Source organism: Ambystoma mexicanum, chromosome 5q, assembly GCF_040938575.1.
Source record: "Ambystoma mexicanum isolate Mex_15411 chromosome 5q, UKY_AmexF1_1, whole genome shotgun sequence".
In the NCBI taxonomy this organism is placed as follows: Eukaryota; Metazoa; Chordata; class Amphibia; order Caudata; family Ambystomatidae; genus Ambystoma; species Ambystoma mexicanum.
In genome coordinates, this window is record NC_090933.1 from 530,233,427 (window position 1) to 530,253,002 (window position 19,576).

Genomic DNA, 19,576 nt, shown 5'->3' on the forward strand with positions numbered 1-19,576 from the left:
TGACCGATGTCTGTGCCTCCCCCCATGTAGGTGAGTCTGGAGACCCGCATCTGACCTGGCTGATGACCCATGTGCATGATCCACGAACACCGCACACCATGGCATACACCCACGCACATTGCAGGACCCATGTGTGCACTGAGCGGACATTTGGACTCCCGAAGGCACGCTTTCGCTGCCTAGATCGCACAGGCAGAGCCCTTATGTACACTCCTGAAAAAGTAGGGAAGAAAGTGCTTGTGTGTGCTATGTTGCACAACATTTGTATAAGGCGGAATGTACCCCTACCCCTGACATGGACATGCCACCTCCAGTGGATGATGAGGCAGTGCCTGATGCAGGGACCACAGCAGGCAACGCCAGAGATGATGTGAGGGAAGGGAGATTGGCTCGCCAGGCACTGATTGACAATTTATTTTAAGTAATTTCCCTTGCACAAGCCATGCACCACTGTGTGTGTGTCATTTCTGTAAATAAACTCCACAATATCAAAATCAGGAATGCCCTTGCATTGATATAGTTCAACTGTTTTATTCTAACTATGTGCCCAACTATCCCCTCTCCCCCCTCCCACCACTATCTCCCCAGCACACTATCCCTTTACCCTCTCCCACCACCAACTCCCCAGCACAATATCCCCCTACCACCATCAACTCCTCAGCACACTATCCCCCTAACCCCTCCCACCACTAACTCCTTAGCACCCTATCCCACTACCACCACCAACTCCCCAACACACTATCCCCCTACCCCCTCCCACCACTAACTCTCTAGCACACTATCCCCCTCCCACCACCAACTCCTCAGCACACTATCCCCCTCCCACCACCAAGTCCCCACCACACTATCCCCCTCCCACCCTCACCACCAACTCCCCAGCACACTCTCCCTCTCCCACTCCCACCACCAACTCCCTAGCACACTATCCCCCCTCCCACTCCCAACCCCAACTCCACGGCATGGCCATTCAGGGCAATTGGTGTCACATCATTATTTCTGTGCCCCCCCTTCCAGCACCCGGTGATCTGGAGCACAGCTGGTGCAGGGACTGATGCCTTGGCGTGCTCTGCTGGGAGTCCCCTGTTGGTGTGGTGGAACTTGAAGGAATTGAGCCAGGCCCCAGGAGCTCTTGGCGTACCAATTCATTGCTTTTCCGATGGCCTCAGCAAGTGCTGAGACACCTTCCATCATCTCCCTTACCCTCTGGCCAAATGCTGTCAGTGCAGACGTACTGGCAGTTATCATGCTCTGTGTCCTTGTGTTGTCCCACGCAACTGTGCGTGTGGCCCTCTGGTTGCTATTACATATAGTATGCATGTTTACTGCTTGGGTGTGCCCGATGGCCTCCATCTCCCTCTGTTCCATGTCCCCAGCCTCTGCAGCACCATTCCGAGTCCCTCTGTCTGTGCCATGTCCCAAGCCTCTGCAGCACCATGCCGAGTGTGGCTGAAGGCTGCGTTGGAGAGGGTCTGCGCTGTGGCCATGGGCTGTTGACATGGAAGCCATATGATGATGCGTCGGTGTCCGGGTCCGGTGTATGAATGCGGCAGCGCGGGGTAGGCACTCAGGGGTCTGTCCACGCTCTTCCCGTGTTGTGGGCTCTCAGGTGGGGTTGAGGTCTTCCGGTAGATACTGCGACCAGGGGTTGTTGGCACCTCTGCATATGATGTGACCGAGCTGCTGTCTCCCTGTGTTTCCACTGTCTCTGCGCTATGTGGTGTGGCCTCCGTGGTGGTACCCACAGCTGTGGGTGCAGCTGCCATTGCTTTGCTCCTGGTGGGCTGTGGGGGTGGTGTGGGCCTAGGCCTGCTGTGATGCGCCGCTAACATAAGGGGCGATAAGATAAGAGCCCTTTTCGGCGAGCCGAAAAGAAGTAGTGGAACTATGTTTCCTACGGGCCTGCACAGCTCCCCACAAACCCCATCACCATGCCCCCTCACATGCACAATGCAAACCCCAAAACACATGTGCCTTCTGCTTAAGGGAACGTCCAGTGAAGTGCACTGAAAGTGCAAGTTTCAACTTCTTCCTACACTTTTAATTTAACACTTAACCATTTCGGAATGGTTTCTTTTTAAAATAAAAGTATAGGAACGGTAAAACGTAATTAAAAGAAGTATAGGAGCACCGCTCCCGACCGCTCCCGCCCGCTCCCGCCCACTTCGACCATGGGATGACAGCAACCGTGGCAATGGCTTCTGTGACATTTTCCACCAATGGCTGCCCGGCATGTGTGTGAAGAGAATGGCCACCTGGCCAAAGCACTCGAGTCGAACCATACACGAATAATATCAGAGCTACCACTGGATCGACAACTCATGAACCAAAACCTGAAAAGTGTGTCTTTGAAAACCCTGTGATGTGATTGCTCGGACCTTCGCATCCATGTAAATGTGGCCCTTGCATGGTTGCTCCAGCTGCTTTCATTGTCTGCGACCAGCCTTTATAATGCTCTATTGCTATCCATTTTCATTTAGACGGAAAAGCTACTTTTACAAATACATCATGTATTTGCTTAGTTCTGTGTTTTACAAGGGGAAGGGAAGCTCTCTTGCAGTTACATCTATTTGTCCTTTCATAATGCAGATGCTCAAGACGAAAAAGCCTCTTTGGAAACTTACTTGAGCAAAATATGCTTTTAATATAAAGTAAGTTTACTCAAAAAATGCAGGCAAGGAAATGCACTTGAAATGATTTCTAGGGAAAATTATACCGGGGATTTTTTTACTCCCATAATCCATTCACTGGTTCATGATGTCATGCCCCGCCATTTTCCTTTTTATCTGAACAATGTTTTTCTTCAATTCTGCAATGACCACCAGTTACACCCATTTCTGAAGCCAGGGCTCCCCATTACAAAAATGGCGTCCAGTTTGCATATTGTTTCTTGCAAATGTTCATTTTGACGCAAAAGCTAACCTAAGTGTATGTACTGCCTACTGTGTTCTCTGTCCAGCCCAGCTGTCAGAGTACTTCACCGAGTACATATGAAGAGAAGACATGTTACCACTTGAATGCAATGTCACATTGGTATCTATCCAGTAACCTCAGAGTAATGACAGCTGTTGTATCTGTGTATTGTTTAGATCAGAGTGGGACCGATGGCTGATGATGGGGCTCATCGGGACCGTGGTAGGGACCCTGGGGTTCCTCACGCATCAAATAATCGACTACATGTTCAAAATCCGTTGGGAGTTTGTGGAATCATATATACAGGTGAGAACCGTGCGTTCGAGTGATATACAGAATATCTGCCTTCTGAATTTAATGAAAAATCCCAAGGGGACTTGTCTGCCATTTTAGGACCTGATAAGACATGGGGCCTCATTACGAGTCCGGCGGTAACCTGCCGGTTTTTCTGGCTTGGTTACCACCGGACTCGTCTTACCATTCCGCCTCCATGATTTCCGGAATTACAAGGGCATTACAACCCTGGTGACCCGGGAATTCCTGAGGCGAAATGGTGTAAATCCCCATTCCCATTGAGTCCCATAGGACTCAATGGGAATGGGAACCATGGAAACACCAGCACCATCTCGTGATGGTGCCGGTGTTTCCTCGTCCGCCTGCAGGCGGGCGGTGTAAAACCCGCCAGGTCAGACCTGGCGGGAACGCCACCTCCCGCCTGCAGGACTCGAGATCGGGCGGTCCGGAATTAACAGTGGTGGCGGGTTTACCGCCACTGTTATTTCCAGACCGCCCGACCCGTAATGAGGCCCATGGGCACCTTGCCTCTTGGAAGCTACATGAAAAGAAATGGCGCAACATGCCACCTTGTTTCGAAAACTGTGTGTGTTGTTCTTGGTTTTCTACTGGCATTGACTTGCCCATGCGCATAGGTCTATTCTTTTACTGCAAAGATTGAGGACTAACATGTTGTGGAAAAGAGAGACTATCTCACACATGCACCTAGGACTAGGAGGTAGCCGGATGCATGTCTCAGTGAAATCAAGCTTACCAGTATCGCTGCAAAGTGACGCTATCCCTGACACACCTTTCCAGTCTCTGATGCTCGTAAACCAACCGGCTGGCATTCTGAAAGAATCATCCAGGCTAAGGTATCTGCAAAACCACTCCAAATAATTTAAGCATGTTGGGTTCTGATAACATGTGCTTTTATTTACTAATCCCACCTTCACCCAAGCCAGGGGTGGAAAAGATCTGGGGCTACGCTAATGCCAGGACTTTCGAGACTCAGGGATAGCTAGCCTTCTGGTTATAGCCCCTGAGCTTCTATCCGGAGGTACAAGCAAATGACCTGAGGCTATAAAGCCCTGACCCCTCACGCCCTAGGTTTCATGCTCCAGTACAGATTTAATGAAACAAGGGGGGCATGCTGCCACATACATCTGAGTATTCACATTAATTCATGTAAATATTTGGATTTTGTCATGTGTATCTTGACATGGATGTCTCTGTGTCTACTATTACCATCATGCAGACAGAAGAACAATATACCGAATTAAGGTCACACAGCATTTATTACTTGGCTAGCGAAACAGTTTTATTCTTTTTCAACATATTCTTTGAAAAACTATTTTTCTGCTTTCTATTTTACTTTTTTCTTTTGCCATAGTAAATTAATTAAACCATGAACAGTGCATAACACAGTGCATCAACATATACATAGAGACAATGAATTACCCTACATGTATTACTTTCACATATCTAGGTTCCATATTTGTGCTACACAAAACCTTACAAATCATTACATGCAGAACATTGAAAATAAGAGCTCTGTTTGTCCTGGAGAGTGCTAAATGTCTCTGAGGTCATATATGCCAGGCAGAAGGGAGACCTAATCATAGTACAGATTTAAGACACCGGGAAAATTGCTAATTATTTTACAAAAAATGAGGCCATAGACCGGTAGCCAGCCCTACAGATAAGGGGTGTATCAGCCACTTTTACTCCCTAAAAATAGGCAAATACTCCCAAAAAATAAATACAAGGAGTAAAAATACTCCCATTAAAAAATTGGAAGTTGACACATAGGAGCTTGTGCCCCGTGCATTCACCCAAACAGATGCATGGATGTGTTTAGAGCAGTAGTGCATGTAGTAGCACATGCAACACACTACTATCATTATGGAAGAGGTCAAATTCATCTTTTAATGCGCATGAATAACTTGGTGCCAATAAGTATTTCTCAAAAACATTTCTGTTGTATAATTGAACATATGTTTAATCATTTATAAAATACTCCCATTGGGAACTGGACTCATGTTTTTACTCATAAAAATCATTTTATTCCCAACTTTCAAAAATAGGGAGTAAAATACTTCTGCTTCAAACTCTTATCTGGAGCACTACAGGTAGCCATTGAAAGTAAATGTATATGTCATGTTTTTACCTAGATCAATAAGTATAAAATAGCTATTACCATTAATCCCGTTTCCTTCTCTATCTTAGTCTTTTTTTCTACATCAACTACGGTAGAGTAAAACAGTTTGTATAACACCATAGGACAAAGCAGTACAGGGATACTGCTCGCTTTTTGCATTTCCCTAGAGCTCCAGTGACACAGAGCATGTCTGACAGCATCTGCAGCCATTCTGGTGTGTCGTCCATGTTGTGGCGTGTCATCAATGTTGCTGGTAATCGTCATTAACACATATCAAAGGCCCAATTTTGTCCACGCCCTAGTGAGCCAATTTGTGGGGGAAGGCATAATGGGCCAATGAGACTTGCTCCACTTCAAATATCTTGCAATGGAAATGTTGCTCTGGGTGCTTCAAACGCCCCACCAACGCCCCCCCACCCCCAACCCCCCCTCAGTGCACAAGCGCAAATGAGGGATGATAACTCACTGTTCCTATTTTCAGGCACCCCAACCTCATTGTTTCTTTAATTCCTGCAAGCTGGAGAGGTGGATCGAGGAGAAGTCGTAGAGCCCGGTTACCTCCAATAGGATCCCAACATGAAATTCTGCAGCATATGAAATGGTGCTTGGCTATGACTCCCTACCCCTAAGGGGCAGGCTCTATATGGGAAGTGGGCTGGCACAGACTAGCCGCATTTTAATAACTAGCTGCACTTCTCCTCAGGATACGCTCTGTTACAGGCACACATGTGTCCACCTCTTCGCTCAAGAATCTGCTTCCAGAAGGGCCTCGAAAATTGGTGGTGTAACATCCACAGGACCTGCTGTGGTCGCATTACCCATGTGTAACTAATTCAGTGCTCTTTAGGATGATGGACAGCATGAAAAAAACTAGATGGCCACCCTTTATATGCTTCCCAGGTATGCACTTGCTTTTGAGATGTTTTTCTAGATCTAAAGATCAGGCTGGCCAGTCAGGAGCAGAGTAACAGAAGTTAGGGGACAGACTCAGAAAGAGGGCGTTCTTTAACCGTGGACGGATGAAGTGCTCAGGCAGTGCTACACGGCCAAGATGTTTGACCAAGCGTCAAGATAAGAAGACCTATTTGTTCAAAAAAGGACATTGTAATCAACTCCTGAAATCGAGAGTCAAGATGATAATAGAATAGATCACCAAGCGCATGCATGCTATTTCTGAACACCCAATGTATACCCAGTGTCTCATCTGCATAAGGCCATTCATTGGCTGCTAGTTATTTTACAGGCTGATGGCTATTTAAACAATAAGTGTAAGAGAGGGACGCTATAGATGTTTTTTGCATGCCCATAGGCACCTATATTTGCATTGCTTTGTGTAGACTTTCAGACATTGGGCCTCATTACAACTCAGGCGGTCAGGAAATAACGGCGGCGGTAAACCCGCCACCACCGTTGTTTCCGGACTGCCTGATCCCGACTCCTGCAGGCGGGAGGTGATGTCCCCACCAGGTCTGACCTGGCGGGTGTAACACCGCCCGCCTGCAGGCGGACGAGGAAACACCAGCAGCATTACGAGATGCTGCCGGTGTTTCCATGATCCCCATTCCCATCGAGTCCCATAAGACTCAATGGGTTGGGGATTAACACCATTCCGCCTCCGTGATTCCCGGAAAACCGAGGTTGTAATGCTCCGTTAATTCCAGGAATCAGGGAGGCGGAATGGTTATACAAGTCCGGCAGTAACCAGGCGGTTTTACCGCCTCGGTTACCGCCGGGCTCGTAATGAGGCCCAGTATGTATCCAACGCTGTATATTGTAGGGTTCTGACAAACTTTCAAAAATGTGAAATAAATGTGAAAATATTAGAAAAGAACAGATTCTTTCATTTTTTTTTTAAAGTATTTTATTGGCATTTATATAAGTACATAATAACCATCAAACGGTAACATAACAAACGAACAACAACCAATTAATGACCACAGTCTTCATAGCTCAGCGTATTGTTCGTAGTTGTGGTGAGGGGGAGGGGGGCCGGTGGTTGGTGTACCCAAGGTCACGGGGGCTGAGTTTCCGGGTTGTCCATCCTTGGGGGAAAACCCCAGGCAAGTCTCTGGTAGGGGTGAGAACTCAGGGGGGTTTGTGATCCGAAGCGTATTGGATGTCGCGCAACAGGGCCCTCCATGATTCTAGGTTGTCATTGGAGTTATCATTGCTTGAGTTGATTCCATCTTGCCAGGCTCTGGTCTCTGCCTCTGTCCATTTTTCCAGGTCCTTAAGCCAACGTCCATGCCTCGGGCCCCCTGGAGATTTCCATGCCATAGCTATGGACCTTTTTGCGAGTATGCAGGCTAGGTCCATTAGTTTGACCAGGTGTTTGTATTTGCTCAGTCTGGGATGGGCTCCCAGTAAGCATTCCTTTGGGTTCCATTCATATCTTGTGAGTCCCGCTTTGGTGCAGGTGCTATCTACCATGGACCAGAATTTCGCCATTTTGGTGCAGGTCCAGAACATGTGGATCATGTCCGCATTATCATTTCCGCACCAGGGGCAGTTCGGAGATGCTTGTTTGTTAAAGGTAGCAACTCTTAGTGGGGTCATGTATGTTCTGTATAGCACATTTAGTTGAACTTGTTTAAATCTAATGTTCCTCGACACCTCTTTGGGGTATAGTAATATTCGCTCCCATTCACTGTCAGATAGTGTGATCCCCAATTCGGTTTCCCATTTTTGTCTCAGGGTTGCGCTTTTTGGATTGGATCTATCGTTCAGTTTGATGTATAAGCGGGAGACCGGCTTCCAACCATCTGCTAGGTCGTACATTTCCTGGAGGTGGGGGTCCGGTGGGGGTTCTTCTGGCCAGACAGGCCATTGTGCCCTAGCTATCCTCTTGAGGTGGTGGTACCATAGGAATTGGGTGTTCGAGATGCCTTCATTAGCTTGTAGCGATTCAAGTTCTCTGAACATGCCGTCTTCAAACAAGTCTCCCCATGTGTAGATTCCGGCTCTCTCCCATTTCCTGGCTGTCGCTAGGTCTGTCTGAGTTTTGCATACATCTGCCAGAATGGGGGTGTTGGGATTGTAGGGATGTTTTAATTGTCGAAGGAAGCCAGTTCTGGCCCATATCTGCCTGCCCAGGGTAACAATCATGGGAACTTCAGATGTTTGTTTCATCGGGTTCCAAAGCATTTCTTTGGGGAATAGCTTGGAGGTCGCATGTCGCAGGAGCCCCACTTCAGCTGACGGTTCATCGGAGAGCCATTTCGTCACGTGGCTGAGCTGTGCAGCTAGATAGTACCTTTGCAGATCGGGTAGTTGTATCCCTCCTTCCTTGTACGGGAGCGTAAGTGTAGGTAAAGAGAGCTTGTGTCTGGATGACCCCCATATGAAGTCCTTGATTAGAGAGTCCAGTTTTCTGAAGAAGGGAGGTCTGATGTAGAAGCAGACGTTCGTGAAGTGATATAAAAAACGGGGGAGAACTATCATCTTGACTATTGCCGCTCTGCCCATCACTGCCAGTGGTAGCTTCGACCAAAAGTTCATGGATTTGCAGAGGGCACCCACTGCTTTTTCAGTGTTGTGTTCATGCGTGAGTGCAGGGGTATGACACACATCGACTCCTAGGTACTTAAACTTCTCTAATTGCCATTGTATCCCGACGTCTGGTAGATCGGACTTATCCAGACCCCTGAGTCTGGCCAGTGGAAACGCACACGACTTTAGCTTGCTAAATGTTATCCCAGAGTATCGGGCATAGTTGTCTAGGATGTCCAACGCGACTTGTGCATTGAGCTGAGGGTTATTTAAATACAGGAGGACGTCGTCCGCGTACATGGATATTATGGAATGGTCACTGCCCAGCTCAATGCCCGCGTCAAAGTGTTGTTTCCTGAAATAGGCGGCTACTGGCTCCAGGCCCAGTATGTATAACATCTGGGACAGCGGGCATCCTTGCCTGGTGCCCCGCTGTATCGCCCAGGCTTCGGACACCGTCCCTCTAGTCTTCACTCTCGCTGCCGGTGAATTATACAGTACCTCGACCCATTTTACAAAGCCCTCGCCAAAGCCGAATTCCCTTAGTACTTCGATCAGCCACTCCCAGTAGATGGAATCGAAGGCTTTTATGGCGTCTAGCGATAGCACCGCTAGGTCCTCGTCCCGATCATAGGTCTCTGCCATGATGTGCTGGAGCCTCCTCAGGTTTACGGTAGTATTGCGTCCTGGAATGAAACCATTCTGGTACTCGTGAATCAGGGTTCCTACCACCCTCGCCAGCCTCTTAGCCAGTATTGTGGTCAGGATCTTGCAGTCATAATTTAGCATGGCGATTGGGCGGTATGATTTACAGTTGTCGACAGGTTTGTTGGGTTTAAGTATAGGGATGATAATTGTTTCTTTCATGGAGTTGGGTAGGATTCTGTTTTCGTATGCCTCCATATACACCTTGTGTAGTATCGGGGTGAGGGTGGCTTCATATGTTTTATAGGATTCTGGCGGAAGCCCATCGCTCCCGGGGGTCTTGCAAGTGGCTAGCGATCTAATCGCCTCCGTCATGTCTTCTGGAGTGATTTCCGTGTCCAGTAGCTCGCTTTGGGCCTCCATCAGTCTTGGGAGCTCAATCTCTGCCAGTGTAGCCCTTATGTCCTCCACTGTATTTTGGTGTTGTGGGCATACAGTTTGGAGTAGAAGGCCGCAAAGGCAGAGTTAATATCTTGTTGCATCCTGTGGGTTGTCCCCCTTTCATCAGTTATTTCGGTTGGGAGGTGTCTTGGGAACTCGCGTTTACACAGCCAGGCGTACCAGGTTTATCTGCTTCTTTGTGCGCCCTGGCTATGTAGGTTGTGTAGTCGAATTTAGACAGTCTATTCCAGGCCAAAAGGCATTCCTCCCGGGTGCCCTTTAGTTCTGTTTCAGCGTCCGGCATGGTGTCGATTTCGGATTCCACGTGTGTAATCTTATTCTCCAGATCCTCCAGTTCTGACTTCAGATGCTTGCGGATGCCACCAGCTCCGGATATGACTTCTCCCCGTGTCACAACCTTCATGGCCTCCCATAGTGTGCTCCAACTTGACACTGAGCCTGTGTTAATGTCTAGGTATTCTTCGAGTTTAGCACCAAGTTCCTCCTTAAAGGCGTGGTCAGTGAGTGCTGCCAGTGGCATTCTCCATAATGGGATTGGCGGTCTGGGTCCTCTAGGAGCCCATTGCATAATCAGCAGAGAGTGATCGGATATGGTTCTGCCTAGATACATTGTGGAGTCTACTTGTTGAGCCAGCTCACGATCTATGAACAAATTGTCTATCCTCGTATGGACCTTGTGCGGGGCCGAGTAATAAGAATAGCTCCTCTCGGTGCGATGTTGTTCCCTCCAGATATCCACTAGGTCGGGTTGCTCTATTGTGGTGTTTAGCACGTTAGATGCAGGGCTATTTAAAAGACGGGGGCAATCTGATCTGTCCATAGCTCCGTTCCTGATGCAATTGAAGTCACCACCCCATATGAACACACTCTCTCTGCGAAGAATCATTTTAGCACTAAGCATTTTGAGGTGTGAGGGTATTCCGTGTTCTGGTAAGTATGAGTTCACCAGGCACACTGGCATGGATTTGATAGTTCCCCATAGTATTAGATATCTGCCCTCTTTGTCGGCTTCATAGTCCAGTAGCTGGAAGGGCAGTGTCAGGTTTACCCACGTGAACACTCCTCTAGCAAATTTGGAGTATGGCGCCCATCTTCCAATCCCACCCCATCTTTCGGACAGTTTGGCTGTGGATTCTTCGATGAGATGGGTCTCTTGAAGCATCACTATCGATACCTTTTTCCTGCACAGGTAATAGTGGATCCGATTCCTTCTCATGTACGTGCCCATACCCCTCACATTCCACGTCTTCACCTTAAGTTGGAGTGCCATTGAGTTAGTGTTTTGGTTTCATCTTTCCGGTCGCCCCAGATTTCACGGGGCGGCCCCTTCTCCAGGTGATGTGGCTCTCCTCCTGGGTTCCGGTGTTTTCTCATCCTCGGCCCCCAAGGACTTCTGGTCCCGTGATTCCCCTTTCTTAATATTTCGAGGACTGTTGGGTGAACGAAATGATTAACAAAACTGGAACTGGTGCACCCAGCAATGACAAGTTCCTGCTGGTGCTCAGGTGCTCTCGTACCGTCAGGACCCATCTGGGTGTCAGGCACGAGTGAGGTCGGTCAGGCAACTGGCCTGTCCTGAACTGTTCGTGGGGGTAGGGCTCTGTGCCTGGCGTGGGCCGAGCAAGGGCCGCATCTATGTATCTGACTGTTGGGTGGTTTTACTTTCTCTTTGGTTATTTGTCTTGTGTCTGAGTTAGCTTTGTGAGTCATGGATCCGTCCATGTCTCAAGCGCAGGTGATTCTTCAGTTTTCCGTGGGTTGAGGATCCTTATCTGCAGGTAGATTGTTGTCTTCCAGCCACATGTTGGCAGCTGCTGGGGATTCCAGGAAAATCGCCCTCCCCTTGTGGATCACTTTCAGTCTGGAGGGGTACAATAGCATGTACTTCAGGTTCAGTTGCCTGAGCCGGGCTTTAATCGGCACAAATGAGTTCCTCTCCCTTGTTGGACCTTCGGGGTGTAATCGGGGTAGATTGTTATCCTGGAGCTCCCACTTTCAGTGGGGCCCTCTTCTCTGGAGTGCCGGAGGATGGTCTCTCTATGCTGGAAGTTGAGTACTTTAGCGATTATGGGGCGAGGATGCGCGCCCGGCGGGGGTCTCTTCTGAAGAGATCTATGCACCCTTTCGATCGAGAATCCTGCGTTATTCTTCCAGCGCCCACCTCCTGTTGTATCAGGGATTCTATATAGGCTGTCGGATTCGAGCCCTCGCTTCCTTCCGGGACCCCAAGTATTCTGATGTTGGCCCGTCTGGCCCGGCCCTCAGCCTCCTCAGCTCTGGCCTCAAGTGTGAACACCTTTCGTTCCAGGTCCAGCACCTTAGCTTTCAGCTCTGCTGTGTCGTCTGACATTTCTTTTATGGTCGTTTCGGCAGTGGTCACTCTTTCTGTTAAGTTGCGGGCATCCTGGCGCATGAGTTGCAGCTCGGATTTGAACTCCCCGATTCTGGAATCTATAAATGACCGCAGTGATGCAATTGCCTCCAATACCTGGGCTTGGTTTTCGGGGGAGTCTGCCGGTTTTGCTTGCCGAGGTTCGGGGGTGGAAGTGCGTGGCTGCGGAGGAGTTTTGGCTTTAGCGGATACATGTGTCCATGGTGCTTGTTTTCGTCTTATTCCTGGCCGCCATGATGAGGGACGTTCAGAGACGCCACTCGGTCATGTGTGGGTAGGTGATAGTGGACGTTGCCTCCACAGCAATGCCCCCGCCAGCCCGGTGATTTTAGTGTGCGGGCTGGGGGAGCTTATGGTTCCGGGGGTGGGAGGGTCAGCATTCAGCATGTACTGGAAGGTAGTCCAGGCCAGTCCGCAGCGTGTGGGAACTGTTTTTCGCGGGTCTCCAGGGATCAACAGGGAGGCAGCGGATGGGGGCCCCTCTGTAAAGGCCGCATCGGCCTGTTGGGATCAGTGTTCAAGTTCTCAGAGGGGCAAACAACAGCACGCCGATGGTGTGGCGCTATGGTCCCCTATGCTGGGGGTATTCGATTGGTTTATGCCCTCACCCCGTGCTCTCCTCACCTCCACCTTCTTTTGCTGTCGGTGGCGGGGCTCCCCGCGCCAAGGGGTCAGCGTGTCCTCTCACAGTGTCTCTCTGGTTCTTACTCCTCGGCCGCTACAGAGGCCAGAGCCCAGGGCCCAGGCCCAGTCTCCCAGGGCGGGAGCGTCCACTTGTCTCTCCGGTCAGCCACTGCAGCAACAGCAGATCGGACCCGGGTGGAGGGGCAGGCTCCTCCTTATTTTTTCGGTTGTGGCAGCAGCTTGTGGGTCGGCTTCGCTGCAAAGGCGGTTAGCGTTTTCCTCCGGCGCCGGCTTCAACAGATGGCCGCCATCTTGGGTCCTGCCAGCAGTGGGGGGGGACCTTTGCAGGGGAAAATCCGTGGGTCTGGAGGTCCAAACCCAGGAGAAAACCACAGGTTTGTGTCCGGGGCTGGTTCTCCTTCGCTCGGAACCGGTTCTTTTTGTCTTAGAAGTAATTTCAGGCAGGCAAAAGGATCAAGATACGGCGCCTCGGCCGGAGCACGGCGACTCTGCTTCCACTCGCCATGAGCTCCAGGCCACGCCCCCCCAGAACAGATTCTTTCATGATACAGTTTCATTATCACGCTTAACTTAAAGAGGTTCAATGGACAAAGAGAAACCATTTCTACGCAGCTGGTGTTAAGGATTTCAATCAGACGACACACACTTTGGTCTCAGCCTAGTATGTAGCGCACAACTGAGAGGCTTTTCTCCTTATTTTATGCAGATTCAATTTGAGATGGTACACCACTCGTATCACACCCCCTTTTCTAATACCCCGGGTCACAATGGACCATGAACCAGGCTGGTTGGTGAAATGCAATATTTATTTATTTATTTTAAAATTCAAAAGAAATCATACAATTTTTAATATGGGGCAGCAATCACCAATGGGGTGATAATCACAATGCAAATGGAATCAAGACACTTGGTTAAGCTTTTAGTAGAACAGATACACAGCACACACGAATAGGGGCACTTTTTGAATTAGGAAAGATAGCACACAAGTTAAGGTTTCCCCCTGCAATGTTCTCTAAACCCACAGATAATCGAATTCTGAGTGGATAGAAAGAAGCAGCAGGTAATCAGGAATAAGAGGCAGAAGACTATTAAACGCTTAACAAAGTCCTAAAATAGCAATCGGAAATGGCAAATAATGAATTAATGTGTGGTTAAATTATAATATACATATGTTTTATCACAATAGCATGTAGGTTATATCACTGGCAATCACAAGGCAATGGATCAGCCAAAGGCATACAATTCAAAATTAGTGGACATTTTAGAACAGATTGCAGCCAAATGACACGTGTAAAAGTTGCATTTCTTTTCAATTCCCGCTTTGAATTACCCAAACGGTTTTTAATAAAAATGGGTGAAATACTCTGATTTGGAGTGGGGGATAGAGGTATATAACAGGGATATTATAAAAGTGAAAATAGGTCTCTAGCTATGAAACTGGATGAGTTATGCAAGATATAAAAAGGTGTGCTTTGAGCAAAATGAAGCCGTGAAATAAGAAAGGAACTCAGTTGTGACAAGAACAGTTTTACTGTAAACTAGAGTATGCAGACTAGACCACCAAAGATGTACACAGTAAGATCCAAGGTTGATTAGCAAATTCAACCCTGTCACCACAGCACCCAACCCTGGCGGAAACCAGTCCGATCACTCGAAATAGGACTAATGGTTTAGGATTACACAAGACAAAATTGAAAAGAAATGGCGCTAGTACTTTAGAAAGTCAAGGGCAGGGTGCACAGATATTTCTAACAGTTTTTAACAAGTTATCAGGATAAGGATACAATGGCTTAGAGAGTGGGAGAAGGACAAAGGCAAGACAAGATAGGTTATGGGTTTCTATTGGGGTAGGGGTTATACTCACAGTCCACTTTTAGTTTTGGTATTTTTGGACCGTCACCAGGTTCTGGTCACCACACAGCTGCACAATTGGGCCGTTCCGGTCACCGGATGTCAAGGACAGCGTAATGGCAATTCTGGTCACTGGAGACTAAATGGCAGCTGAATGGCAGGATTGCAGCGGGCATGCAGTTAGTGGGCAGCAAGCCAGTCTGCAAAAGGATGCAAAAGGTACCACAGCTTTCCCCTCTGGTTATTTGGGATTTTAGTGGATTTTTCTGGATCAATAATCTTTCTGGAGTAGGAATCAGCTATGCTTGGGTTTTGCAGTGGGCTCTGGAGTAGGGTCAGCACTGCTTTGGCCTTGTAGTGGAGTCTGGAATCTGGATGGAGCAGGTCAGGAATGCAGCGCAGGAACTTCGAGAAGAGTGTTTGTGGAGTTTTGTCAGGGACTCTTATTTATAATACATAGTGACATCATCAAAGTATATGGCTGGGCAGGTTTAGTTAAGCACACCTCTAAACTACTGGATTGGTCAGGGGTGCTAGTCCCGCCTCACTCTAAGCTGGTTGGATTTCAAGGGAATGATGTCAGATTTATGATGTGAGTTTAACAATGTCCAGAACCTCCCACAATTACTTTAACTAAAATCCAGTTTTGCCGTAAATGGCACTTTTATACAGTGGAAATATCTAAACAAATTATGTAAGCAGGTTACATAATTTAAGCAGCACATAGCAGTCCAATTCTCCAGTTTGTGAGACATTGTTTCGCCCTTCTACCAGTTTTTTTGCGCTTTTCAGTGTGAAATGTTCGACCTAAAATTCCATAACTTTATACATATATGTGGATCATCATAAGGCATGTAAATATGAAAATTTGCATTGGCATCATGGATCCTTTCCTTGTAATACCTGATTCTTTGCCATTTCTATTCCCAATGGGTCAGTGAATTCTACAATGTCTCAAATTATAAACCACAAAATCACTTTTAAACTACAAAATGTTTACATTTTTACAAAGTTCTGCTGCGGAGGTAAACATCTTTACATTTGTATTCATAAATAGTCTTTGGAAGCAAATGGCAGTCCTTTGTCTGTCACTGGACCATTTTTTTATTTCTTCAGCTGCCACCAACTGTCATCTCCTCCAGAGAAAGGTGGGGGGGTTTTCAGCCTGATTGAAGGTTTATTGCCAACTTCACACTTCCTTTTTTCTGGAGCTTCCATTGTCAGTGGGTTCAGCCTAGACTGCATTCTGTCCAACCTAACAATTATCACTGGGGTGTTAGTATGGGCTGAGAGAGGCCCTCCTGTTGGTAGCATCCACCCCCCAAAAGCAGAAACCTATTTTTCTTTTCGAGCTTGAAAAATCCAGCCAATATGGTTTAACAGTTTTACTTTCTTATATTTGGTCCTGAATTAAACAAGCCCATTGAATAAAATAACCCATGTGTGTATTTTTCCCAGCACAAGCTCCTTCACGTTGCTAGATTATGGCAGGCTTTCATTCAACAATTTACTTTTTAAAAACAGGTATTTTTCTCCTTGAGATTGCAAAGCCCATTTTACATGTGTGGTGAAAAGCTGGCATTTCTTTTTAAATTCGGTTTTGCATCTCCCTTTGCATTACCACACTGTCTTGCAGCTATAGGTATTTCCTTGTATGCAGCAGTTTTGTTTGAAGCAGAGATGCCTTGAAATTGACCTGGCTCAGATTGCTGGAGTTTTTTTTAACTACTGAGCTTTGATACTTTGTGAAGAAAATGAACGCGTTTTCCCATGCGGGTAAAAGTGGAGTTCCTTGTTGATTTTTCTCAGAGTTGATTTGACAGGGCCTGTCATTCAGAAATCATGCCTGGTTTTGCTGAAGCACAATGAAATATACTGGGCATGGCAGGGCCTTATTAATCCCAGTGGTGTAAGGAAGAACAAATGGAAATAGCGTCAGAACACCATTTTTTAAAAGTGAAAAAGTTTCCTTTTTAATGAGGATTTTGGGCTGGCAGCAAAGCAACGCTGTTTTTTTTCTCACTTATTTCTTTTGTACAGGTAAGAACAGAATGGCAAGCTTCCTCAGTGTGCCCTCTTGTTCCATCCTGCCCAATATGTGCTTGGCAAGACGGTGCAGGCATCTTTTTGTTGCTAAAAAACGCAGTTTTGAGGCCATGGTGCTCACTGGAACCAGCGCAACCATTTCGCTGTTTCTGTTGAAGCGCAGTTTGGTTTTGCAGACATTCTGTTCAGTTGGTCAATGTAGCCCACAGATTTCCCCCCCCCACCCCGACTCTTCTGAGATCCTTGTTGAGGGAGAGTAGGGCAAGGTGGGCTCCATTGGTTAGGAGTCCTTCGTCCATCAGAGAGCGGAACGGCTCAATCCTCTTGCTGTCTCTCTTTGGAGCGTGGAACGACACTCACATATTTCTCTTGGATCTTCCTTCATGGTGTGGAGCGACGCCCCGAGATTTTCTTTGATTTCTCCCTTCCAGGTCGCCAGGGAGGTCCTCCTTGGTCTTTGAATAGGCGCAACCAGTACAAATCTGTTAAATAAATAAGAACTGGTTACTTAATTTTCCCTCTAACTGCCTTCCAATAGGGTTGACAGCAGTGGGACATGCATGCATTCAATAATGACAATTGATAGTGAAGAAAAATACTCCTTGTTACATAATTATACTTATAAATCCATCATTCCCTTCTGATTCTTCTTTTTCTTATCGTCATGCTTCAGATGTCTCCTCTATGTGATTCTCTCTTGGTTCCTCAATTTGCTGCAAAGTGTGCTTAGGTTGACAACTCTTTAGCTGATTAATATGAACCCATTTCACTTCTGTCAGTTTTCCTTTGGGGATGCGGATTCTATAGGCGACTGGTGAAATTTTATCTACAATTTCAAAAGGACCGCGCTAACTGGGTAAAAGTTTACGCTCTTTGGTCTGGTTCCTTTGGAAATTGTACAAGTAGACCCTGTCTCCTACTTGGTATTCCTTTTTGGTTGTTTTTAAATCATATTGAGTCTTCATCCTCTCCGCAGATCTTTCCAGATTCTGCTGAGCATATGAAAAAGCATGTTGAAGGTGTTTTCTTAGATTCTCAACATACTCATGAGTTGTGGAGGCGTTTATCAGTGCCTGCTCCTGTGTTCTATAGAGCAGATGCTGAGGTAAGACCATCCTTCATCTAGTCATCAGCTCAAATGGAGACATCTTAGTTGCAGAAGAAGGTGTAAATGTGATTGCCATCAGGACAAGCGGTAATCATATGTCCCAACTTGGCCCAGAGTCTACCATAAACTTTTTTCGAATGCTCACAATGGTTTTATTGTACCTCTCAACTCCACCACTAGAGGACGGAGATATGCAATGTGAAGTTTCCTTGTTACCCCAAGTATCACCCACATCTCTGTCATCACTTCGCTGGTGAAGTGACTACCTCGGTCTGACTCAATCCTTTGGGGTATGTCAAAACACGAGAAGATGTGGTTGATCATTAGGCCAGCTGCTGTTTCTGCCTTGCAATTTGGGACCAGGAGACATTCCACCCATTTAGTAAACAAGCATGTTAAGGTTAACATGTACTTGTTCCCCCTAGAGGAGCGAATCACGGGCCTGATGAAATCTACTTGTAAATCTGACCAAGGCGTGTGTGAGTGATGTTGGCTGAAATTGTGGACACACCCCATGTGTGGCCTGTATGCAACCTCTCGCAAGATTTCTAAAGTAGTGTGAAACCCCGGATGACCGGCTGTGGCTGCATCATGGGCATGACTTAGCATCAGGCTTCGGAATGAGGCAGGGACCACACACTGGTCACAGTCATATATGGATCTCCTTACCAACAAACCGTCTTGGATTCGGAAAATATTTTGACATTTCATCAAAACCCTAAGGTCCTATTTCCCAATGTAATTGCTATCCGTCAGGGGAAAGGTCTCAGGGTCCTCAATGTGTTGATAAAATTTACCAATAATTGGATCCCCTTTTTGTGCCATGATTAAATCAGCATCTGGGGTCTCCTTACTCCACTGGGCTGTTGATAGTTCATTGTGAGCATTTGTCTGGGATCTAGTGATCACAGTGACCTGGATTTCCCCCAACAGGGACTCCATCTCAAGGAGATCATCCTGGATGGCTCCCGATTTGGCCAGCTGATCAGCTAGGTCATTTCCAGTTTTGTCTGGTCCCTCTATTCTGGAATGACCCTTGATCTTCTTCCAATAGATGGTCATCCCACTAGAGGAGACCAGATCATCAATATTTTGGATTAGCTTGCCATGTTTAAGCGGTTTGTTGTTAGCACATAGCATGCCTTTGGTTTTCCAATTAACCAGGTGTTCCATGAACCTATTTCGGACATAATCTGAGTCGTTGATTATGACCAGTTTGTGAACTTGGTGTTGGACGGCAGTGAGGATGACCTGATGAACTGCTATCAACTCTTGCACCTGACTACTGCGGGGACTGATTTTGTATCCAGCAGAGGGTTGCAGGGCATCATTTACCCGAACATTCACAACGCCGGCCACCAGTTCCTTTTCCCCATTGTTATCAACATGGTAGGAGCACCCGTCCACATAAACCATGGGCATTCCCTCACACATGTCCTCTTCATAGACTTTGTGTGGGGAATTCAGGTACGCCTCCATGTTGTCCTGGGTTTTAAGACTTTCGTCCTCGAGACCGTTTTCTCTGGCACAATCATGCAAGTCAGCCAGACCTTGCGCGAGGGGACTCTTCTTGTCTTGGCCATATCTGACCTCC

The 19,576-nt window shown here is 47.3% G+C and overlaps 1 protein-coding gene across 1 annotated transcript in view; it reads left to right on the forward strand.

Moving 5' to 3' along the window:
- The window catches only part of LOC138497503 (chloride channel protein C-like), an 876,774-nt gene that overhangs the window by 46,549 nt on the left and 810,649 nt on the right, over positions 1–19,576 (forward strand). The window contains exon 2 of the mRNA XM_069621029.1: positions 3,087–3,216. Within this exon, the coding sequence (XP_069477130.1) occupies positions 3,087–3,216 (130 nt within the window). The remainder of the gene's footprint in view (positions 1–3,086; positions 3,217–19,576) is intronic.